At 43.2% G+C, this 25,081-nt stretch overlaps 1 protein-coding gene across 14 annotated transcripts in view; it reads left to right on the top strand.

The window, feature by feature from the left end:
- LOC119085059 (twitchin) overlaps positions 1 to 25,081 on the top strand; it is an 85,031-nt gene that overhangs the window by 53,587 nt on the left and 6,363 nt on the right. For all 14 annotated transcript variants that reach the window (XM_037195276.1, XM_037195288.1, XM_037195287.1 and 11 more), the window contains 19 exons: positions 1,285 to 1,410; positions 1,473 to 1,902; positions 1,967 to 2,233; positions 2,295 to 2,648; positions 2,710 to 4,422; positions 5,026 to 5,925; positions 6,128 to 6,882; positions 6,950 to 7,085; positions 7,151 to 8,041; positions 8,103 to 10,463; positions 10,529 to 10,831; positions 10,896 to 11,177; positions 11,245 to 11,937; positions 12,030 to 15,569; positions 18,214 to 19,329; positions 19,426 to 20,913; positions 20,976 to 21,144; positions 21,217 to 23,975; positions 24,054 to 25,032. In XM_037195276.1, coding sequence (XP_037051171.1) covers positions 1,285 to 1,410; positions 1,473 to 1,902; positions 1,967 to 2,233; positions 2,295 to 2,648; positions 2,710 to 4,422; positions 5,026 to 5,925; positions 6,128 to 6,882; positions 6,950 to 7,085; positions 7,151 to 8,041; positions 8,103 to 10,463; positions 10,529 to 10,831; positions 10,896 to 11,177; positions 11,245 to 11,937; positions 12,030 to 15,569; positions 18,214 to 19,329; positions 19,426 to 20,913; positions 20,976 to 21,144; positions 21,217 to 23,975; positions 24,054 to 25,032 — 19,262 coding nt within the window. The remainder of the gene's footprint in view (positions 1 to 1,284; positions 1,411 to 1,472; positions 1,903 to 1,966; positions 2,234 to 2,294; positions 2,649 to 2,709; positions 4,423 to 5,025; positions 5,926 to 6,127; positions 6,883 to 6,949; positions 7,086 to 7,150; positions 8,042 to 8,102; positions 10,464 to 10,528; positions 10,832 to 10,895; positions 11,178 to 11,244; positions 11,938 to 12,029; positions 15,570 to 18,213; positions 19,330 to 19,425; positions 20,914 to 20,975; positions 21,145 to 21,216; positions 23,976 to 24,053; positions 25,033 to 25,081) is intronic.

The following is a 25,081-nucleotide window of genomic DNA, read 5'->3' as shown; positions in this document are numbered from 1 at the left end:
TTGAATTTTTTTCCGTGATGATTTTTTGCTGCTAATTGAAGTTGAACAGTTAGCCGCTGTACAACACCACCATTTATATATTTGTAGAAAATAATTGTTGACAAATTTTTTTTCCCTGATGCTTATTAGTGTTTCCAATATCGTCACTTCAAGTGCTGATAAAACTTCTTGTAAAAAATTTACTAAATGTATGAAGCAGACGGTCTTTCTACAGATTTGAGTATTCAAAGACCATCGATTTGTTTGAATAGAAACACGATCTAAGAGAAATCATAGATGTAGAACAATACTCAGACTCAAAATAAATTTACATTTTTCCGTCCGCGAATTCTTCCTACGAAATCTAAGTTTCCTACTATTAAAATGCTATCTGCAAAAATTGTAAGAAACTTAACATGCAAAAATATGTAGCTGTGGAAAAAATCATTCAAATTTCAAATCTTTTAATGCGCCGGGTAATTAAACGCATCCTTTACTATCTGACAGATTGCAATTTTGAAATGTCTCGAAATACTAAAAACTGTGCATTTCATTTTTGAATAAACTGTATTCGACTCCGCTGGTTTTTAATACGTTAAAGTGTTATTCGCTGGCGAGTAGTATTGGCCTTCGTTGCAGGGCCTATTTTTAGTAATTTAATTTTTAAAAATTCTTAAAAAAATTCTAAATTTCTGAATTGACAAATTAAGCAATTTTTAGGAATTTTTATGAATTTAATTCCTAAAAATAGGTCCTGCTTTGTAATAATGATTCGTTTGAAATAAATTGCGAAATGTTTCATGGGAACGTTAACTATCCTGTCAATTATATTAAGTCAGATTGTTCATCAGACATTTCGTAAAATTCAAGCCAATAATTACAAATTGAACGAAATTCTAAAAAGAAAAATTCCAGACAAAAAATTTAATTCGACCTATTTTACCACTGAGCATGACTTAAACCGTTTTTTTTAATTCGTCTGTTTGTGCATAGTATTTTATCGCATATTTGCAACCCCTTGTGAGGACACTTGATTTTCGTTTTATTTTTTGTTAACTTTGTATAAAACTCTTAGGATTAAGTCAAATGAATTTAATTTTTCAGTTTTGATTTTTCAATTTTTTTCCCATCGCAGATTACAGTTTTTCATTTTTCTTTTTGTAAAACATCGATGGACAATTTCAAATTTTTGTTTTTAGAAGAAGAAAAAAATTTCTCAAATGATTTTCAGACAAAAATCTGCCAATACCACCGCTAATTGATTTTGTCCTTTTTTTATGTAAACTCTTTCCGTCGATTGATTAGAAAACGGATTCGTTCATGCGACCCTTGTTAGATCAACGTGCCAAAGAAGGCAAAGACAAAAAGGTCGTCTTTGATGCTGGATTCTCCAAGCCGAACTGCAAACCCAAATGGTACTTCCGTAAGGATGTAAGTCCAGCAAGTGGTTTCGAACGAAAATTCTCTCGACTAACACATTTTCGTCCACACAGGAACTGTTCACTGGATCCAAATACAAATTCAAAAATGAACAAGACAGCTACCAACTTGTCATTATGAATCCGAAGGTAGAAGACACTGGCAAGTATACCATCAACATTGGTGGGGTCGAATCAACTGCTTTCTTGAATGTCGAAGAAGCCGATCCAGTTTATTCGTTCACGAAAAATTTGAAAAAGAAATACGACGGATTCACTCAGCACGAGCTGACATTGGAGTGTACCGTCAATAATTCATTGGCTATAGTCACATGGTGGAAGGAGAGCACCAAATTGGAAAATGGCGAACAGTATCTGATTGGTAAAGAGCTTTCGGGTATCTGCAAATTGCAAATCAAAAACTGTGACTTCGATGATGCCGGTAATTATACTTGCAAAATCGATAAGCAGACAGACAAAACCGAAACAGTCGTTAAGATTGTTGGTAAGTTGATTGATTGATCGAAGCTGAATCAGGAGGCTAATTAACGGTAACATTGTGTTCTCAGAGTACCCATACAAGTTTGTGAAAGTTCTTAAGTCGCAACAGTTGATCGAAAAAGACACGGTCACACTGGCTTGTGAATTAGATGATGCTGCCGGCGAAGTAAAATGGTTTAAGGGCGAAGAGGAAATTAAACCGGATAAACGAGTTAAAGTTGTTAAGGACGGCAGAAAGCGTAAGCTTGTCATCGGAGATGCAAAGGTTACCGATGCCGGCGAGTACTCGTGTGTCAGTAATGCCGACAAAACACAAGCTGAAATCGTTATCAACTGTAAGTACCAATTCAACTCATCCTTCACATTCTTTTAACCGTCAAATTTTCGTTTCGCTAGATCAAAACAAATTCAACAAAAAACTTAAGGACACCGATGCTATCGAGCGAGAAAAATTGGTGCTCGAAGTTGAACTTCAAGATCAGACTGCTCCAGCTGATTTCAAGTTTAACGGTGAACCCATTGTGCCAAGCGAACGAATCGAAATTAAGAACTTGGGCGGTGGTAAGCATCAATTGGTGTTCAACAACTTGGAACTCACCGACGACGGTGAAATTACATGCGATTCTGGAAAACTCAGCTCGTCCTGTAAATTGACAGTAAGGAAAGGCGAAAGCATACCAAAGATCGACTTCCCCGATAAATTTGAAGGAACCATCGCCGCACCTTTGGTCATGGAAGTGCCGTTTAAAGGTACTGACTGAATTGGAAATTCCTTTTGATCAGAATTCTAACAAACAAATTTATTTTCCAGTTGATGGCACTAAACAGAGTCCTGTGGAGGCGAAACTGTTCAAAGATGGTAAACCATTGTCTAACAAAGACGTTGAAGTTGCTGTCAAAGACGGCAAAGTCGTTTTCCGAATCAAAAAACCCAGTCGCGATCAATCTGGTCCATACCAAATTAAATTGTCGAACGCACAAGGCGAAGATGTGAAAGACGTGACGATTGTAATGCAAGACGTTCCATCGCCGCCACAAGATGTAAATGTTAAGGACGTCTTTGAAAAATCGTGTGTCGTCGAATGGAAACCGAGTGCTGATGATGGCGGTTCTCCAATTACTAAATACGTAGTTGAACGGCAAGACATTGGCTTGAAGGCTGGATGGGACAATGTGGGCGAAGTACCACTTGGTCAAAAGTGCGAATTTAAGGTTGACGATTTAACGCCGAAGAAGACGTACAAGTTCCGTATACGAGCTGTAAACAAACTTGGCTCGAGCGAACCAGCACTGTTCGGAAAACCAGTACTGGCCAAAGATCCTTGGGATGAGCCCAGCAAACCCAATAATGTTGAAGTTGTTGATTGGGACAAAGATCATGCTGATCTGAAGTGGATTAAGCCCGATAACGATGGCGGCTCACCTATCACTGGTTACGTCATTGAATTCAAAGATAAATTTGGAAAGGATTGGCAGAAGGCAAAAGAAGTTCCAGCCGACTGTTTGGCATCCACTGTTGATGGTCTAAAGGAAGGCAATCAATACGAATTCCGCATTCGCGCCATTAACAAAGCTGGACCAGGTGCACCTAGCGATCCAACGAAACCAATTATTGCCAAATGTCGCTTTGTTAAACCGTACATTATTGGCGATCAATTGAAACCAATTATTGTGAAGAAGGGTCAGACCATCCGATACGATATTAAGTTTGGTGGTGAGCCTCCGCCAACAGTTACATGGGAGAAAGAAAAGAAGGAACTTACTACTTCCGGTGACCGTATTGAAGTTGAACACGATGACAAGACATCGTCGATCGTCGTTAAGAGAGCCGTTCGAGCTGACAGTGGAAAGTACAAGATCATTTTGACCAACAGCTCCGGCACATGTGAATCAGTTGGTGATGTTGTCGTATTGGATAAACCTACACCACCAAAGGGACCATTAACTCCAGAAGAAGTTCGCGCAGATCATGTTAAAGTGAAGTGGAAGAGACCCGAAGACAGTGGCGGCTCTGACCTTACCGGATACGTATTGGAGAAGATGGATGTGGAGACTGGTCGTTGGATTCCAGCGGGTGAATGTGGACCAGACGATGACAGTTTCACATTCAAAGGTCTTCAGCCCAATAAGAAATACAAGTTCCGCGTTAAGGCAGTGAACAAGGAAGGTGAATCCGAACCCTTGGAAACTACTGACGCCATTTTGGCGAAGAACCCTTACGACGAACCGTCTAAGCCTGGTAAACCAGTTATTGACGATTACGATAACGTGAGTGCTACACTGAAATGGGACAAACCCGATAATGACGGTGGTCGCCCGATTTCCCATTATACGATTGAGATGAAGAGTAAATTCTCGCCCGATTGGCAAGAAGTCTTGAAGACTGACGATGACAAATGTACGGGCAAAGTTGAAGGACTCAAGGAGAACATGACCTATCAATTCCGAGTGAAGGCTCATAACAAGGCCGGACCTTCGGAAGCATCAGAGCCAACCGACAATCATCTTTGCAAATACAAGAATCGTAAGTGTGATTTTGAATTTTTGTTATCTTCGCAGTTCATACGCAATACGCCGCCCATCAATAACTCTTGGACTGCATCACTATTAAAGTTCACTTGTTCAGATTATCAGAACCATTAAATTAGATTCTAATTAGCAGCTTAAATCAGATCGATCTAATAGCTAAATAGGGAATGACTCAAATTAGTATGCTTCGCATCTATCATTTCACTTTGGGTAACAACTATCCATAAACTGGTAGAATAATTGCCAATCGCACAACACTAATACTATCACATTTTACCATTAACGAAGTGATTAACGTTAGCATCAGTCGACATAACAATTTCCAATCATAACACTAACACCTAACACTCATAACATTGTCAATCATAGTCGATATCGATAAGAACGTCAGCCAATCACTTGAGCATTTGTGTTTAGCATCAGACTGATCATTACATCTAAAAACGCTTTTCGCTTATAAACGCTTCTGCTACAATCATCGTAATGCTTCTTAGCGAAAATCATCGCTATGCTTCTGCGCAACAATCATCGCAACGCTTCTGGATGCCATTTTCAAGACGATGATCGGAGGTAAAATCGAAAAATCTATTCATTGCAGTCAAACCACGCATCGACCGATCAACATTCAAGTCGGTCACTATCAAAGCAGGTCGCACACATAAGTGGGCTGTTGATGTTACTGGAGAACCAGCTCCGACTTTGACTTGGAGTTGGCGTGACGATGTTCCGCTTGTTACCACCGATCGTATCAAGATCGAAAATGTCGACTATCACACCGACTTCTCCATTGTAAACGCCCAGCGAAAGGATACCGGCAAGTACAAATTGAAGGCCGAAAATCGCAATGGCAAAGATGAAGAAACAGTTGAATTGACTGTTCTATCAAAACCTGGTGCACCGAAGGGACCACTAGATGTTTCCAATGTCACCGCTAAAGGTTGTAAGCTATCGTGGAAGAAACCGGAAGACGATGGTGGCGTACCGATCAAAGAGTACGAAGTGGAAAAAATGGATACAGCGACAGGAAAATGGGTTCGAGTCGGAAGAGTTCCAGCTGGATCATCAACTCCGGAAATGGACGTTACTGGCTTGGAACCTGGTGCAGAATACCAATTCAGAGTGACTGCTGTCAACGACGAAGGTGACTCAGAACCGCTAACCACCGTTCTGGGCACTGTCGCCAAGAATCCATTCGATGAACCGACTAAACCGGGCACTCCAGAAATTGTCGATTATGACAACAAGAGTGTTGACTTGAAGTGGACACCTCCAAAATCGGACAATGGTGCAGCAATTGAAAAGTACATTGTCCAGAAGAAAGAGAAAAATAAGCCGGATTGGGAGAACTGTGGTGAAGCTCCTGGTGACACATGCGAAGCGAAAATCGAAGACCTTAAGGAACGTGGCGAATATCAGTTCCGCGTCGTTGCAGTGAACAAAGCCGGTCTATCACCACCGTCAGATCCAACCAAAACACATGTCTGTAAACACAAAGCATGTATGTTGAACTGTTTTTACATTTTTACTTTACACTCCACATTCGATTCATTTAAATGAGTTGAAAGTTGGTATTTAGATCTGGTGGAATTGAGCAGAGATTAGTAGCATTTGAAAGATTAATAATTATTGGTAGTAGGGCTCCCTTTTTCCATTCATTTCTTTCAGTAAGTAAACAAAAACTAATTCACAAATCTTTACAGTGAAACCACGAATTGATCGCACCAATCTCAAAACCATAATTGTTCGAGCTGGTAAGCAGATCAAGTTCGACATTGACATTCGCGGTGAACCACCACCGAAAGTAACATGGACAGTTAAAGGTAAAGAAGTCAAAAGCGAGGCTAACATTGAAGTGGTTAACGTTGATTACAACTCCAAACTTACGATCAACGATGCGCTCCGTAAGAATACTGGTCTCTACAAAATCAAAGCAGTCAATGAACACGGCGAAGACGAAGCTGAAGTTGATGTAACTGTACTGTCTGCACCTGGCAAACCGACGGGACCACTTAAAGTATCCGATGTGACAAAGAACGGATGCAAAGTCAAGTGGCAGAAACCCGAAGACGACGGTGGCAAGCCAATTACAGCCTACCAAGTCGAAAAATTGGATTTGGCTACTGGACGCTGGGTGCCTGTTGGCAGAACATCTGGTGATGACACCGAATTGGATGTAAAGGGATTGCAAGAAGGACACGAATATCAATTCCGCGTGAAAGCAATCAACGAAGAAGGTGAATCTGAGCCATTGGACACTGAAGGAACAATTATTGCCAAGAATCCGTATGAGGTTCCTGGAAAGCCTGGAATCCCACAGTTGGAAGATTGGGACGTTGATCGTGTTGACTTGAAATGGGAAGCTCCTAAAGATAACGGTGGTGCACCCATTACAGGATATGTTATTGAGAAGAAGGAAAAGTTCGCACCGTCATGGGAGGAAGTTCTGACAACAGATGTAAGTTCTTTATACCTGAATGTAGTGTCCGGTAATGTAATCTTGTCCATTTTTTCCGCTCCATCAGACTCCCGAACCAAAGGCTCGTGTACCTGGACTCAAAGAAGGCAACACTTATCAATTCCGTGTTCGAGCTGTTAATAAAGCTGGTCCCGGAGAACCAAGTGATGCTACCCAACCTCATGTTGCAAAGGCTCGTTTCTGTAAGTCCATTCGTTGACTTTCTAAAGGCTTTCGTCAATAAATTTCTCTTTTCTGCTTTGTTTAGTGAAACCGCATATCAACCGCGACAAATTGAAGACCGTGAAAGTCCGAGCTGGTCAGAATGTCAAATTCGATGTTGATGTTCGTGGCGAACCTCCACCAACCATTAAATGGTCATTGGGAGACAAAGAAATCACTACTGGAGCTAATTCGCGTCTTGAAAACGTCGACTACAACACGAAGTTGACATTGTTGGATACTGAACGCAAACACAGCGGAACGTACAAAATTTTCGCGGAAAATTCGTCTGGTACTGATGAAGCTACTGTTGAAGTGCACATTTTGGACAAACCAACGAAACCAGTTGGACCGTTGGATGTGTCTGATGTCACCAAAAACGGTTGCAAATTGCAATGGGCCAAGCCGAAAGATGACGGTGGCTTGCCATTGACCGGTTATGTTGTGGAAAAAATGGATGCTGCTACTGGCCGATGGGTTCCATGTGGCCACATTGATCCCGAAAAGACAGATTACAATGTCACTGGACTGGAACCACATCACAAATATCAGTTCCGTGTAAAAGCTGTTAACGAAGAAGGAGAATCACCTCCATTGGAGACAGATCATACAATTTTGGCTAAGGATCCATTCGATCCACCTGCGCCACCAGGCTTACCAGAAATAACTGATTGGAATGAAAATTCCGTCAAACTTAAGTGGGAGAGGCCTATTCGTGATGGCGGTGCTCCAATTACTGGCTATGTTGTTGAAGTCATGGATAAGGACAGCGGAAACTTTGTTAAGGCCTTAGAAGTTCCTGGAAATCAAACCACGGCTACTGTTCCAAAATTGGAAGAAGGACAGCAATACAAATTCCGTATTAAGGCTGTCAACAAAGCTGGTCCATCTGAAGCATCGGAACCAACCAACTGGCACACTGCTAAAGCACGTTTCTGTAAGTATTTCCACCTTTCCGAATTGGCTTTTCTTTACTCACTGACTTCCTACTTCTCTAGTGAAACCTCGTATCGATCGCACCAACTTGAATCCGATGACCGTCAAGGCTGGATTATCGTTGAACTTGGACGTGAAGATCTTCGGCGAACCTCCACCAACAGTACAATGGTTCTTCAAGGACAAAGAAGTTGTGACTGATGACAATGTTCGCATCGACAATGTTGACTACAACACCAAGTTTTTCATCTTACGTTCGAAACGACCGCAATCTGGCAAGTACCTTATTGTGGCTAAGAACGAAGTTGGTGAAGATCGCGCTGAAATCGATATAACCGTATTGGGTAAACCATCCACACCGCAAGGACCACTCAATGTGTCCGACATCACCAAACACGGATGCAAGCTTAAGTGGAAGAAACCTGAAGATGACGGTGGTGCTCCAATTGACCATTATGAAATTGAGAAATTGGACCCACTCACTGGCCAATGGTTACCGTGTGGAAAGAGCACAGAGCCAGAAGCCAACGTTACCGGTCTTCAAGAAGGAAAACCGTATAAATTCCGTGTACGCGCCGTTAACAAGGAAGGTGAATCCGAACCACTTGAAACTGATGCAACAATTATTGCCAAAAATCCATTCGACGAACCTGGCAAACCAGGTAGACCCGAACCAACGAATTGGGACAAAGACTTTGTCGAATTGGAATGGAAAGCACCGCAAAGTGACGGCGGAGCACCAATCGAAAAGTACATCATTCAAATGCGTGATAAGTCTGGAAGAGCGTGGGTTGATGCAGCTACTGTGCCTGGATCACGTACAAACGGTAGAGTTGAAAATGTCGAAGAAGGTCACGAATACGAGTTCCGTATCGTTGCTGTTAATAAAGCCGGACCAAGTGAACCTAGTGACGTATCAAAACCAGTTGTCGCTAAGCCCAGATTCTTGGCACCACGTATCGATCGCAAAAACTTGCAAAAGAAAATCATCCGAAGCGGTCAAATGTTACGCATGGATGCTGATGTTAAAGGTGAACCAGCTCCAAAGATTACATGGACCTTCAATAACGAGACTCTGAAGACAGGATCGTTGGAAAATCGTTTGAAGATCGAAAATGAAGATTACAAAACCACATTCATATTCCAGAAGGTGAAACGCGCTGATAAAGGCACTTACACAGTGTCTGCGCGTAACGATTCTGGTGTCGACACGGTTGATGTTGAATTGGAAGTTTTATGTAAACCAAGCAAACCGAAGGGACCACTTAAGGTGTCCGATGTTACAGCTGAAAGTGTTAAATTGAAGTGGGAGAAACCGGACGATGATGGCGGTGAGCCAATCGAACACTACGTTGTGGAACGAATGGATACTGACACTGGACGATGGGTTCCGGTTTGTACATCAAAATTACCGGAAGCTGAAGTTCCTGGCCTAACTGAAGGTAAAGAATATCAATTCAGAGTCAAGGCAGTCAATGCTGAAGGTGAATCCGAACCATTGGTTACCGAAACTGGTACAATTGCTAAGAACCCTTATAGCGCACCCGATGCACCCAGCAAACCCGATCTCAAAGATTGGGCTCGTGATCATGCTGTTATCACATGGAAAGCTCCAGAAAGTGACGGTGGTGCTCCAATCACTGGATACATTATTGAAAGGAAAGATAACACCACAACCAAATGGACAAAAGCATTGGAAACGAAAACACCCAAGTGCGAAGCTAAGATTCCGGATTTGGTTGAGGGTCAAAAGTATCAATTCCGTGTTAAAGCAGTGAACAAAGCAGGACAAAGTAAACCATCTCAGCCATCTGACACTCTGTTGGCAAAGGATCGTTTCGCTGCACCGAAAATCGATCGCACAAATCTCAAAGATCTGACAATCAAAGCTGGACAACATCTACGGTTAGATGTTAAGATATCTGGTGAACCTCCACCAACAAAGACTTGGTTCTTGAACAAGGCACGCATCGAGAATCGTGACGATATCAACGTTGATAGCGAAGATTATCGCACGAAACTGTTTGTGCCCGTTCTTTCACGCGCTCATAGCGGAAACTTTGTTATCAAAGCTGAAAACGAGTCAGGTCGCGACGAAGCGTCCATCACCGTAACTGTTTTGGACAAACCTGGAAAGCCCGAAGGACCACTGAGAATAACAGACGTTCACAAAGAGGGAGCTAGTCTGAAATGGAATCCACCATTGGATGATGGAGGTGTTCCGATTGATCATTACGCTGTTGAAAAAATGGATATGGACACTGGACGTTGGGTACCAGCTGGACGTTGCAAAGAACCACATTTGACATTGGATAACTTGACTCCCGGTCAAGAATATAAATTCCGAGTATCTGCAGTCAATGCTGAAGGTGAATCGGAACCATTGGAAGCCGACCAAACCATTGTCGCCAAGAATCCATTCGGTATGCAAATCGATCTAATTTTATGAAGTCAAAATTCTAACTATTTCCGTTCTCTCTTTTTCCAGACGAGCCTGGTGCACCCGGTCAACCGGAAGCTACTGATTGGGACAAAGATCACGTCGATTTGCGATGGACTCCACCAATTTCGGATGGTGGATCTCCAATCACTGGTTATGTTGTTGAAAAACGTGAGAAAGGTACCGGTAAATGGGTGAAGGCTGCTGATGTACCAGCAGACGAATGCAAAGCCACTGTACCAAATCTAGATGAAAATACCGAATACGAGTTTAGAGTGCGTGCAGTGAATGCAGCTGGTCCAGGTCAGCCAAGCAAAGCCAGCAACGCTGTTATAACTAAGCCAAGAAAACGTAAGTCAATTTCGATACCTCCTTCCTGTCTGCTGCCACAACTGAAATTGTTTCCTTTCGATAGTTGCACCAAAGATTGACCGAAGAAACATCCGTAACATGACTGTCAAGGAAGGTGAACCAATTTTCTTGGACATCAAAGTATCTGGCGAACCAGCACCAGAAGTGTCTTGGTTGGTGAACGATAAGACAATCGTGCATACAAGTCATCGTCACGTGGACAATGTGCCATATAACACTAAGTTCTACAACGATACTCCCGAACGTAAGGACAGCGGAACATACAAGATTACCGCAAGCAACAAATATGGCGTTGACACAGCCGAATTCGAATTGACCGTAGTTTGTAAGTTCCTCTATCGCGCACACTATTACAGCAAACGTGATGTTCATCCATTCATTTCTACTTTCAGCTAAGCCTGGCAAACCTGAAGGACCTCTAGAAGTGTCCGATATCACCAAGGATGGTTGCCAGTTGAAATGGAAGAAACCGAAAGACGATGGTGGCGAGCCAATCGATGCATATCTGGTTGAGAAATTCGATCCCGATACCGGTATTTGGTTGCCAGTTGGTAAGACTGACGGCAGCAAACCGGAAATGAAAGTGGACGGATTGATACCAGGCCATGAGTACAAATTCCGAGTGAAAGCATTGAACAAAGAGGGCGAATCGGAACCATTGGAGACCTTTGGAACGATTGTTGCCCGTGATCCATTTGTTGTTCCATCGCAACCTGGCGTTCCAGAACCGAAAGACTGGTCTGCTAATCATGTTGAATTAGCGTGGAACGAACCAGCGTCCGATGGTGGATCACCAATCACTGGCTACATTATCGAAAAGAAGGACAAATACAGTCCAATGTGGGAGAAGGCTTTGGAAACCACTACAGACAAGCCAACCGCAACAATCAACGGATTGGTTGAAGGAAACGAATATCAATTCCGTGTAATTGCCTTGAACAAAGCTGGTCAATCCGAACCTTCTGATGCTAGCAAAACATTCACTGCCAAACCAAGATTTTTGGCACCCAAAATTGATCGCCGTAATCTTCGCGATGTTACCATATCTGCCGGAACAGCACTTAAATACGACGTTAATATCATCGGTAAGTGAATCATGCTCTGTGAACGTTAGAGAAAAAAAATCAAAACCAATCTTTGTCTTCTGGTTTCTCACGGTTGTTCTTTACAATTCCAGGTGAACCTCCACCAACAGTGGAATGGCGTTTCTGTAACATGCCATTGAACGCCAGTAAGACCGTACACATCGACAACGTGGACTACAACACAAAATTGGTCGTTCGGCCGGCTAAACGCGGTGATTCCGGCGAATACACCGTTATCGCTAAGAATTCATCGGGCACTGATCAAGTAACTGTTACAGTTACTGTAACTGACAAGCCAACAGCACCGGAAGGACCGTTACAAGTATCTGATGTGCACAAGGAAGGATGCAAATTGAAGTGGAAGAGACCGAAAGACGATGGTGGCACTCCTATTGAGTATTACCAAGTCGACAAATTGGATCCCGAAAGTGGTTGCTGGATTCCAGTTGGTCGTTCTACAGAACCTGGCATGGATGTGACTGGACTTACACCAGGCAACGAATATAAATTCCGAGTATCAGCTGTTAATGCTGAAGGTGAATCTGAACCACTTGTTGCTAAGGAATCGATTATTGCCAAGAATCCATTCGACGAACCTGGCAAGCCTGGAAACTTACGAGCTACTGATTGGGATAAGGATCATGTCGATTTGGCATGGACTCCACCACTTGACGATGGTGGCTCACCTATCACTGGCTATGTCGTTGAGAAGAAAGACAAATACGGACAATGGGAGAAAGCCCTTGATGTACCAGCTGATCAGTGTAAGGCAACAGTTCCCGATCTGGTCGAAGGACAACAATATGAATTCAGAGTACGTGCAGTCAATAAAGCTGGTCCTGGTGAACCAAGTGACGCTACACCACCAATTACAGCTAAGCCACGTAACTTAGCTCCTCGCATCGACCGAACAAACTTGATCGAAGTTCGCGTCAAAGCTGGTGGAAATTTCAGCTACGACATCAAAGTAACTGGAGAACCAGCACCCACCACTAAATGGTTGCTTAACAAAAAGGAAGTGCGTCCAAACGATCGCATTAAAGTGCAACACGTTGACTACAACACTAAAATCAATGTTCGTGGTGCAGTAAGATCTGACACAGGCACATACACCGTAACAGCCGAAAATATCAATGGCAGCGATACTGCTGACGTTAAGGTTATTGTATTGGACAAACCATCTCCACCAGTTGGTCCATTGAAAGTGCAAGACGTTCATGCTAAGGGAGCAACACTTAAATGGAATCCTCCAGAAGACGATGGAGGTCAACCTGTGGAAAGTTATGTTGTTGAGAAAATGGATGAAGTGACTGGACGTTGGGTTCCAGCTGGAGAAACTCTTGGCCCACAAACTCAGTTGGCTATCGATGGATTGACTCCTGGACACAAATATAAATTCCGTGTTCGTGCAGTCAATAAACAAGGCAAATCCGAGCCATTGTCTACTCAGCAAGCAGTCGAAGCTAAGAATCCGTTCGACGAACCTAGCAAACCAGGCACACCTGAAATCAAGGATTATGACACAGACTTTGTGGAATTAGAATGGACTCGACCAGAAAGCGACGGTGGATCTCCAATCACCGGCTACGTCATCGAAAAGAAAGATAAGTACAGTCCCGACTGGGAAAAATGTGCTGATATCGAAGGCGATGTCACCACCGGCAAAGTGCCAGATTTGGTTGAAGGTCAACAGTACGAATTCCGTGTCCGTGCAGTCAATAAAGCCGGTCCGGGTGTTCCAAGTGATAGTACACCAAAACACATTGCCCGACCGAAGAATTTGCCACCGAAAATCGACAAGAACTTCATGATCAACATCAAAATCCGTGCTGGTCAAAACTTCGAATACGACGTTCCTGTTATCGGCGAGCCTATTCCATCGAAGGATTGGTCTCACAATGACAACTTGGTCCTCAACACAGACCGTGTGAAGGTTATCAATGAACCATACAAAACGAAGTTGCGCGTCATCGATGCAAAACGAGCAGACAGCGGTGAATACACATTGGTAGCGAAGAACATTAATGGTACCGATCGTGCTACGGTTAAAGTAACAGTTTTGGATATACCAAGTCCACCAGAAGGACCACTACGGCCAGAAGATATTACGAAGAGTAGTTGTACATTGCGCTGGCGTCCTCCGAAGGATGACGGTGGATCTGAGATTACTCACTATGTTGTCGAGAAAATGGACACAGACGCTATGCGATGGGTTCCAGTTGGAGAGTGTGCAGGAACAACGATTCGTGCTGACAACTTAATCGAAGGTCATGACTACAATTTCCGTGTTCGAGCTGTCAATAAACAAGGCGAATCTCTACCACTTTCAACATCACAATCCGTTACAATCAAAGATCCATTCGGTAAACCTGATAAGCCTGGTCAACCACAAGCCACTGATTGGGACAAAGATCACGTAGATTTGGAATGGACGCCACCGAAGAAAGATGGTGGATCGCCAATTACCGGCTACATCATTGAAAAGAAACAACGATTCGGTCCATGGGAAAAGGCAGTTGAAGTACCAGCTGGTAAAACAGCTGCAACAGTTCCAGACTTAACTGAAGGAGAAGAATACGAGTTCCGTGTTATTGCTGTCAACAAAGCAGGACCAGGTGAACCTAGTGATGCATCAGCACCAGTTGTTGCTAAGCCTAGATTCGTTGCACCTTTCTTCGACAAGAAATTCTTGGAAGATTTGGTCGTTCATGTCGGTAAACGTATCGGCTGGACACTTCCAATCCAAGCATCACCAAAACCAACATTTAAATGGTCTGTGCACGGCAAGGAATTACCTGCTGGTCCACGAGTCGATCAACAAATTTACAACAACGAACTAACATTCGAGATTCCATTCTCTGTGAGAAGTGACTCAGGAACATACACACTCACATTGACCAACGAACATGGAACATTCTCCGCATCAGCCAACGTAACTGTTTTGGACAAACCAAGTGCGCCTCAGCCTCCATTAGATGTGACCAACATCACCAAAGAAAGTTGCCACTTAACATGGCGTTTGCCATTAGACGACGGTGGATCACCAATTCTACATTACGTCGTTGAGAAAATGGATCTGTCCCGCGGTACTTGGTCCGACGCTGGCATGAGCACACACCTTTCACATGATGTTCAACGACTAGTCCACAAAAAGGAATATTTGTTCCGAGTGAAGGCAGTCAATGCCATCGGTGAATCTGAACCGTTGGAAACATCAAAGAGCATCATTGCCAAAAACGAATGCGATGAACCAGACGCGCCCGGAAAACCACAAGTTGTTGACTGGGACAGAGATCATGTTGATCTTGACTGGCAAGCACCAAAGTCTGACGGTGGATCACCAATCACCGGCTACATTGTTCAGAAGAAAGAGAAGGGCAGTCCATATTGGGTCAATGCTGTTCACGTGCCACCTGGTAAAACACAAGCCACAGTACCCGATCTTATCGAAGGACAAGAGTATGAGTTCAGAATTGTCGCTGTCAATAAAGCTGGCCAATCTGAACCGTCCGAACCATCCGACCTGGTTATGGCTAAGGCTCGTTTCTTGGCGCCTAAGATCAAGTCACCATTGAACGACATTCGCATCAAGGCTGGACTTATTTTACATTGTGACATTGACTTCGTCGGTGGTGAGTTTATTTTTTGGATTCTCTTTTCGATTGCTGAAGCTTTAAGCATTAACACAATTGTGCGAAAATTTATTTATTTTTAGAGGAGGCCAACGAAACCGAACACTAACATTTATGCCTACGTTTAACAATCCTTAGCATTAGCATTTTTTACTTCCGAAAAGTTACTCAAGGTTCATATCTGCGTTGCATTTTGTATCTTCTTTGTCGAAATTATTTAGTATAATGAACAATGTGCTCTTCGACGTTTTCTGCCCAAGTATCATTTACGAAAATTACAACCTATCGCTCTGCTATAATGGTCCGTAAAATAGATTGTCCTTTTGTTGGTGGACGGTGAGTTAAAAATATCTGTTGTAAATCAGTGGTGTCCTCTGTGGAGTATTGTCATCATGATTCCGTTGGAGTCGATCATAAGGTGGCATACCCATTACTATCACTGAGGAAAAGATCGCTTTCGAATGGGAAATTTTTAAGTGAATTTTCGAGAAAAGAAAAAGCTGTTCGTTCCTCTATGTATTCGTCACAATATCAGTCACTATCATTTTCAACCTAATCTGTTTTTACTTCGATTGTTTTTTATTTCATAGAATGTAATTAGAACATTCGTGCTCGTATTTATACTCACAATTTTCACACTTTTTACGTGTCGACTCACTGCGACTTTCGATAACTTTCGATGTCCGAAAACCTAAGATAATGTCCATAATGAAAGCCTCGTTCTTCATTTGTTCTTACACAACATTATGTGTTACAGCGATAAACTCTCTAAAAGACCGTCATTTTCTAAATCGCTTATTTCTCCAACTTCTCTCATTTCTACACAACGATTATCTATAGAGAAATGAGAGAAGTAAGAAATTTCAAAAAAGGCGGTCATATAGAGAGTTTATCGCTGTAGCGTAGCATGTTTGTTGATGAAACGATATGAAAGTTCATTTTCGTTCATGATTTACTAGAGTTGCACATGTAAAACGTTCGAGTACAGAGGTGTTTTTATTGAGGGATTTGAAATTTGATCTTTAAGAGGCAGCGGCCCTTTGCTGAAAAGCATACATTTGGGCGTTTTTTAAATACTGGATTTTAGTTTACTTTTGATTATATTTTACCACCAGAATCCTTTTTCAAAAATGTACGACCGCAATCCCGACCACGAATGTGGTAGCTTTCAACAGAAAATACATTTGGTTGTAGCAGTTTGACCAGCTCTGAGAACAATGAGCACTTTATGAAAATTTCGTTAAACTGCTCACTTTTCTCAGAGCTGGTCAAATGGCTACAAGCAAAACTTATTTTGATTTAAGGCTAACACATTCGTGGTCGAAATTGCGGTCGTACATTTTTGAAAAAGGATTCTGATGAAAAGATATCATTAAAAATGAAATATGAGGCACACAAATGTAGGCTACAATTTTAGCTAAGTACCGGTGCCTCTTAAATACTTTTGAAATAAAGTCATGGAAATCTGGTCAAATTTACTTATTTTTTGCGCGAAAAATCCTTATTTCCGTTAAATTCTTAAGGAAATTGGAAAATTTGAAAATTTTAAACAAAGAGTTGAGAAGTTTTTTTCAAGAGCTATCTCTCGCTATCCTCCGTTTCACAGAACTCCGTTAATATTGCACAAAATCCGTCTCCGTACAATGACAAAAAATCTTGAAAATGGGAGGAAAATTGATGTTCATAAAGACTAAAGACCTTCGTTTCCATCATGTCCTGGGGAAATTTGGAATTTGTGAACTGTATCGTCCAATGCAAAGCATAGAAAGATGCGCGTAATACGTCTTACAGACTGAGAGTGACAGCAACCGTCTGTGATATTTTCAATATTTGTGTATGTTGGAAATCTCAATATTGCCTTGGATGTTAGAAGTTTAAGAAGTAATTCAAACCCTCAGTCCTTTGTATGGAACAGGCAGGGTTTTGTATACAATCCTAAAGGGTAAATAACCAGATGAACTCTTTGAAATCCAGATTAGAGTCCTCCCGACGAATCTACACTCCACAAAATTTCTTTAAAATCCTTGGGACGTAGAAAACCGTACTTTTCTTGTTTCAATCACTACTTTTGACGCCTTCTGCATGTAATATATATTATGCACCTGTTGCCAAGATTGATATTTTATTATTGCCCTAGCCGAAGGCGTGGGCCATAATGCCTACACGTCAAAATAACAGTCTGGCAATAGGTGCATATCATATTTTATCTGTCGAGAACAGATATATCGAGATAAACAAAACTCCCTAGAGGGATAAGCTCGAGATTATCGTTCTAGACAGATAAAATTCATAACTCGGGATAAAAATGAAAAGTCTCGTTTTCGTGTCTCCCGAAAACTCTACTTTTCATCTAAAAAGTTGTATGCAAGAAGTTGCGGAAAGTTATTGTTTTTGTCACTAGATCTGAAGTTATCCAACGAGGGAAAGGAGATTGAAAAAAGCATCGTCCCTAACTGCTCACTCATTTCTATGTGGAATTATTGAATGTTGAAATTGAGTGTTAGACATAACTTTCTTGAAGGCTGTTTCATAATTTCGTCTGAGAGAGAAGAAAAAAAAAAATTGCTTGCAATTCGCTTCATTTGTTGATCCTAAGATTATCCGACTTTCAATAGGTTCTAATGCCATACAATTATCATTTCAGAACCACAACCAGTGGTAACATGGACCAACAGTGGCAAGCCATTAGAAACAACTGATCGAACGACAATCACATCGATTGGTTACCACACAATTGTCCATACGGTTAATTGCCAACGATCAGACAGTGGAACTTATCATCTCCATTTGAAAAATGATTCTGGCACCGATGAAGGCTCATTCCAAGTCATCGTTTTAGATCGTCCTGGTCCACCAACAGGACCATTGGAATACGAAGAAGTGACTGCAAATAGTGTCACCGTATCGTGGAAACCACCTAAAGATAACGGTGGATCCGAACTCACTGCCTATGTCATTGAAAAACGTGATTTGACACACGGCGGTGGATGGGTCCCAGCTGTTACATATGTCAATTCTAAATTTACCCATGCTACTGTTCCACGTCTTATCGAAGGAACAAAATACGAGTTCCGAGTCATGGCAGAAAATCTGCAAGGACGTTCGGATCCATTAACATCCGATTCACCAGTTGTTGCTAAGAACCAATACAACGTCCCAGGCCAACCTAGCAAACCCGAACTCGTTGACAGTGACAAGGATCACATTACAATCAAATGGAAACCACCAATTAGCAATGGAGGATCACCAATTGTCGGTTATGACATTGAACGTCGTGACAAGACAACGGGTCGCTGGATTAAAGTCAACAAAACGCCAGTACCTAACACTCAGTATGAAGACGATCGTGTTCAAGATGGTCATCAATATGAATACCGTGTCACAGCAGTCAATGCTGCTGGTCCTGGTAAACCAAGTGATCCATCCAGCCTGTTCACCGCCCGACCAATGAACGAAAAACCGAAACTTTGGTTGGACGATTTGATGGGTCGCAAGATTAAAGTACGTGCCGGAGAGCCAATCAATGTGACTATTCCATTGTCCGGTGCTCCTAAACCTACTGTTGAATGGACAAAGAATGCAACGAAACTTCCCGAATCGCATCGTGTATCAAACGAGACCGATGATGAGAAGACATCATTGAGAATTGAAAAATCTACTCGACAAGATGCTGGCAAATACACCATTACTGCATCCAATAAACACGGAAAAGATTCGGCTGACATCGAAGTTATTGTTGTGGACAAGCCTAGCCCACCAGGTATGTAGCGCTTCCTTTCCTATTCCGATAACATTTTCAATTCTCATTTGGAGATCCACTGAAACTAAACTTTCGTCTCTATTCTCACTTCTCCAGGTGGACCACTCACTTATACAGAAACCACACAAGATACGGTCTCAATGTCATGGAATCCACCAGCCGATGATGGTGGCGGCGAAATAACTGGCTACACAGTTGAAGTTGCAGAATTCGGCACAGATAGTTGGAAACCAGTTCCTGGCTACTGTTCGAAATGTGCATTCACTGCTAAAGGATTGACCGAGGGCAAGAAATACGTGTTCCGAGTTCGTGCAGAAAACATTTATGGCGTCTCAGAACCATTGGAAGGCAAACCAGTTGTCGCTAAATGTCCATTCGATCCACCAGATGCGCCAAGTCAACCAGATATTTTGAGCTACAGCCCGAACAGCTGTAGTTTGCAATGGAAACCTCCAGAGTATTGTGGAGGCAAACCAATTACGGGATACATTATCGAGAAACGAGAACGTGGCGGCGAATGGGTCAAAGCTAACAATTACCCAACACCGAATACCACATTCACTGTTCAAGATCTGCGCGAAGGCGGAAAGTATGAATTCCGTGTATTAGCTGTGAACGAAGCCGGTCCTGGTAAACCAAGTAAACCGACTGAACCAATAACAGCGCAAGCTCAACGCACTCGTCCAGACGCACCCGAACCACCGAAGGCCGATCGCATCACAAGGGATAGTGTTACACTTTCCTGGCGACCACCTAAGAATGACGGCAAGTCCAAAATTCGAGGCTACATCCTACAGAAACGTGCCAAGAACGATCGTGACTGGAGCGATGTCAACGATACTCCAATCAATGGTCTTGTGCACAAAGTGCCGAACCTAAAGGAAGGCGAAGAATACAACTTCCGAGTCATTGCTGTAAATGATGTAGGTAAATCTGACCCGTCCAAGCCTAGCGCCGGAATTGTTATTGAAGAACAACCCAACAAACCGTGCATGGATTTGGGAGGCGTTCGTGACATTACTGTTCGTGCTGGTGAAGATTTCAGCATTCACGTACCGTATGTTGGTTTCCCGAAACCAACCGCTGCTTGGTTCGCCAACGATAAACTGTTGGACGACACCGACAGTCGAGTACATCAACAGTTAGCTGACGATTCAGCTAGTTTCGTTGTCACCAATTCGAAACGATCCGATTCAGGCCAATATCGTTTACAGCTCAAGAATCCACATGGTTACGATACGGCTACCATCAATGTCCGTGTGTTGGATCGTCCAGGCAAACCAGATAATCTACGACCGGAAGAGTTTGCTGGCGATGCATTGACACTATACTGGAATCCACCGAAAGACGATGGTGGCGCTCCAGTTACCAATTATGTCATTGAAAAGAAGGAAGCTCGAGCACCGACATGGACTAAAGTCAACAGCTACTGTACAGTTCCATTCATTCGTGTTCGAAACCTTACAATTGGAAAGGAATACGAGTTCCGTGTCATGGCTGAAAACCAGTACGGATTATCAGAACCATGCACCACTGAACATCCAATCAAGGCTAGACATCCGTTCGATGTTCCAGGAGCGCCAGGTAATTTTGATTAATGTTCTTTATTGGCAATGTGAAAATTTTCATTTGCTTTTTCTTGCTAGGTGCACCAAGAGGAATCGATTCAAGCGAAGATTCAATTACAATTCAATGGACACGGCCCAGACACGATGGTGGATCTCCAATTACCGGATATGTTGTCGAGAAACGTCTCCTTTCTGAAGACAAATGGACGAGAGGAACTCATGCCCATATTCCCGATCTGTCGTGCAAGTAAGAACTATACAACCAAAAAGGTCCTGCGTTGCATTGCATGACCAATTTAACAATTTCTTGTCTTTACAGAATACCTGGACTCATCGAAAATCACGAATATGAATTCAGAGTGGCTGCACTCAATGCAGCTGGCCAGGGACCATGGAGTTCGTCATCTGATGCAATCATGTGCCGTGCACCACCATCTGCACCAAAGATCACATCAGATCTCAGCATTCGTGACATGACCGTTATTGCTGGCCAAGAATTCAAAATCACCGTACCGTTTACTGGTAATCCCAGACCCAGAGCATCATGGACAATTAATGGTGCTGAAGTCATACCTGATGATCGCATCAAATTTGATATATCAAACAACGAAACGGTCTACATCAACAAATCGGCGAAACGCTCAGAGACCGGTGTGTACACCATCAGTTTGGCCAATAGTGAAGGCACAGACTCGGCTTCATGTCGTGTATTGGTTGTCGATCGACCAACAGCACCACAAGGTCCATTGGATGTTTCCGATGTTACACCAGACACATGCACTCTGTCATGGAAGGCACCATTGGACGATGGTGGTTCTCCAATTACCAATTATGTGGTCGAAAAGTTAGACGCCACTGGAACATGGGTCAAGGTTAGTAGCTTCGTGCGCTCAACACATTACGATGTGATGGGCTTGGAGCCGAACAAGAAGTACTACTTCCGAGTACGTGCTGAGAATCAATACGGATTGAGTGATCCATTGGCACGCGATGAACCGGTATTGGCTACTTATCCATTCACTGTGCCTGATCCACCAGGCGCACCGAAAGTCATTGATTGGGACACAACGAACGTTAGACTCATCTGGGATCGTCCACGTAGCGATGGTGGATCCCGCATTCAAGGCTACAAAATTGACTATCGTGAAGTGTCTGATGCCGCATGGCAAACTCATGACATACTTATCAAGGACAACGCATATCAGTTGTACAATCTAGTCAGTGGCTGTGAGTACGAATTCCGCGTACGAGCCAAGAATGCTGCTGGTTTCAGTAAACCATCACCACCATCATCTAAATTCAAGTTGAAGAGTAAGTTCAACGTTCCATCGCCACCAGGTACACCAAATGTTGTCAAGGTTGGCAAGAACTACGTTGATTTGAAATGGGAACGTCCAGCAAGCGACGGTGGTTCACGAATCACCGGTTATATTGTTGAACGTCGTGATGCTGGTGGATCAGTTTGGGTTAAATGCAACGATTACAACGTCATGGACACTGACTACACAGTCATGAATTTGATTGAAGGATCTAACTACGAATTCCGTGTATTTGCTGTCAACGCAGCCGGACGATCAGAGCCAAGCTCATGCACAATGCCAATTAAGGTTTGTGAAGTGGCTGGTGGCAACAAACCGGAATGGATACGCAGTCTTCGTGATTATGTCGTTCCGTTGAACAAATACATTTGTCTTGAGTGTGAGGCCAGCGGAACACCGGCACCCACATCGAGATGGTTACGCAACGGCAGGGAAATTGCATTGACCGGTCGCTTCAAATCAGAAAGCTCCGATGGCAAATTCAAATTGCACATTTCGGATGCACAACAAGGTGACGAAGGAGATTACACTTGTGAGGCCGTCAATTCACTTGGATTTGTCCATACAACCGGTCGTTTGAAGATCGGTAATCCACCTCGCATTGACCGTATTCCAAGCGAACTATACCTGGCCGAAAATGACAACACAAAGATCAAGATTTTCTATTCGGGCGATCAGCCAATCGAATTCGTTCTCAAGAAGGACGGTTCGGAAATCAAAGAGAGTGGACACATCAAGTACACAATCTTTGACGATTACATTGCCATTTTCATTAAGGACATTGCCAAGAGCGACGCTGGCACTTATCACGTTGAATTGAAAAATGACAGCGGTTCGGTGAACGGAAACTTCAACGTTCTTATCACTGGCCTTCCGGGACCACCAACTGGCCCGTTGGAAACAACAGAGATTACTCGTCACTCATGCACAATTGCTTGGAAACCACCCACATACGATGGTGGTTTGAAAATTACTCACTACGTGGTCGAACGGAAGGACGTTACATCGTCGCACTGGATAGTGGTATCGAGCTTCTGCAAAGATTGCAACTTCACTGTTCAAGGCTTGACCGAGAACCAAGAGTATGTGTTCCGAGTGATGGCAGTCAATGACAACGGTCATGGTCCACCACTTGACGGAATCAATCCAATCCGAGCTAAAGCTCCATTCGATCCTCCTTCACCACCTGGCAAGCCAAGTGTTACCGAAGTTGGAGACGATTTCGTTCACTTGGAATGGACCAAACCGGAATCCGATGGTGGCGCACGTATTCAAGGATACTGGATCGATAAGCGAGAAATGGGATGCGAAACATGGCAACGCGTTAATGTTGCCATTTGTCCGACAAATCAAATCAATTGCTCGAATTTGATTGAGGGTCGACAGTACGAGTTCCGTGTATTTGCACAGAACGAAGCCGGCCTATCCAAGGAATCCATGAATTCGTCGTCCGTTAAAATTGTTGATCCTAAAGCGGCCACTCCACCGCAAATCGTTAAACCATTGCGCAACGCTAACTGCATCCAGAATCACAATGCACAATTCTCGTGCACGATTACTGGATCACCGACACCGAACATTACGTGGTATAAGGGAGCTCGGGAAATCACAAATGGAGCTCGTCATCACATTTACTCCGAGGGTGACACATACAACTTGACAATCAACGACGTGTTTGGCGAAGATGCCGACGAATATGTGTGCCGTGCCGTTAACAAGGCCGGAGTTAAGTCAACCAGAGCAGAATTGATCATCATGAGTGAGTATTCAATCCATAACTTGTCTTATTTCCATGCGTGTCGCATTCTCTAAAATGAATTTTTTCCTTTCCCTCTAGCTGCACCAAAATTGAACGTTCCTCCACGATTCAGAGACACAGCCTACTTCGACAAAGGTGAAAATGTTGTCGTTAAGATTCCATTCACCGGTCATCCCAAACCGAAAATCACCTGGGTTCGTGAAGGCGAAACGATCGAATCTGGTGGTCATTATCATGTCGAAGTCAAGGAACGCCATGCTGTCTTGACCATTCGCGACGGCTCGAAATTAGACTCGGGTCCATACCGAATTATCGCCGAAAATGAATTGGGACAAGATTCGGCCATCATTAAAATACAAATCAGCGATCGTCCGGATCCACCACGATTCCCGTTGGTTGAAAATATTGGCGTTGATTCGTTGTCATTGAGCTGGAAAGCACCAGTTTGGGATGGCGGATCAAACATCACGAATTACATGGTCGAGAAACGCGAACATCAATTGCAAACATGGATTCGAGTTGGTAACACTCGTTTCACATCGATGGCAGTCACTGGATTGGCTCCAAGTCACCAGTACGAATTCCGCGTCTATGCCGAAAATGTCTATGGTCGATCGGATCCGTCCGACGTTAGTACGTTGATTTCAACGCAAATGAGTGGCAAGAAACCGCAAAAGAAACGCGAATACGAAGTCGACGAGAACGGCAAGAAAATACGCGGAAAGGCCGATGGGCCGATCAAGGACTACGATTCGTATGTCTTTGACATTTACTCGAAATTCGTGCCACAGCCAGTCGACATTTCAAGCGACAGTGTCTACGATAAATACGAAATTTTGGAAGAAATCGGAACCGGGGCATTCGGTGTGGTACATCGATGCCGCGAACGAGCCACTGGAAATATTTTCGCTGCGAAATTCATTCCGGTATCGCATGCCATGGAAAAGGAACTCATTCGCAAGGAAATCGACATTATGAACCAATTGCACCACCAGAAATTGATAAATCTTCACGATGCCTTTGAAGACGACGACGAAATGGTGTTGATCTTTGAATTGTAAGTGGGATGCGTGAGGCGGACCGTTCTTTTGAATGGGAAAAGCTCA

The sequence above is a fragment of the Bradysia coprophila genome, unplaced genomic scaffold (genome assembly GCF_014529535.1).
Source record: "Bradysia coprophila strain Holo2 unplaced genomic scaffold, BU_Bcop_v1 contig_94, whole genome shotgun sequence".
Taxonomy (NCBI): domain Eukaryota; kingdom Metazoa; phylum Arthropoda; class Insecta; order Diptera; family Sciaridae; genus Bradysia; species Bradysia coprophila.
Note: the sequence above shows the minus strand (reverse complement) of the source record. Positions and strands in the feature narration are given on the sequence as shown.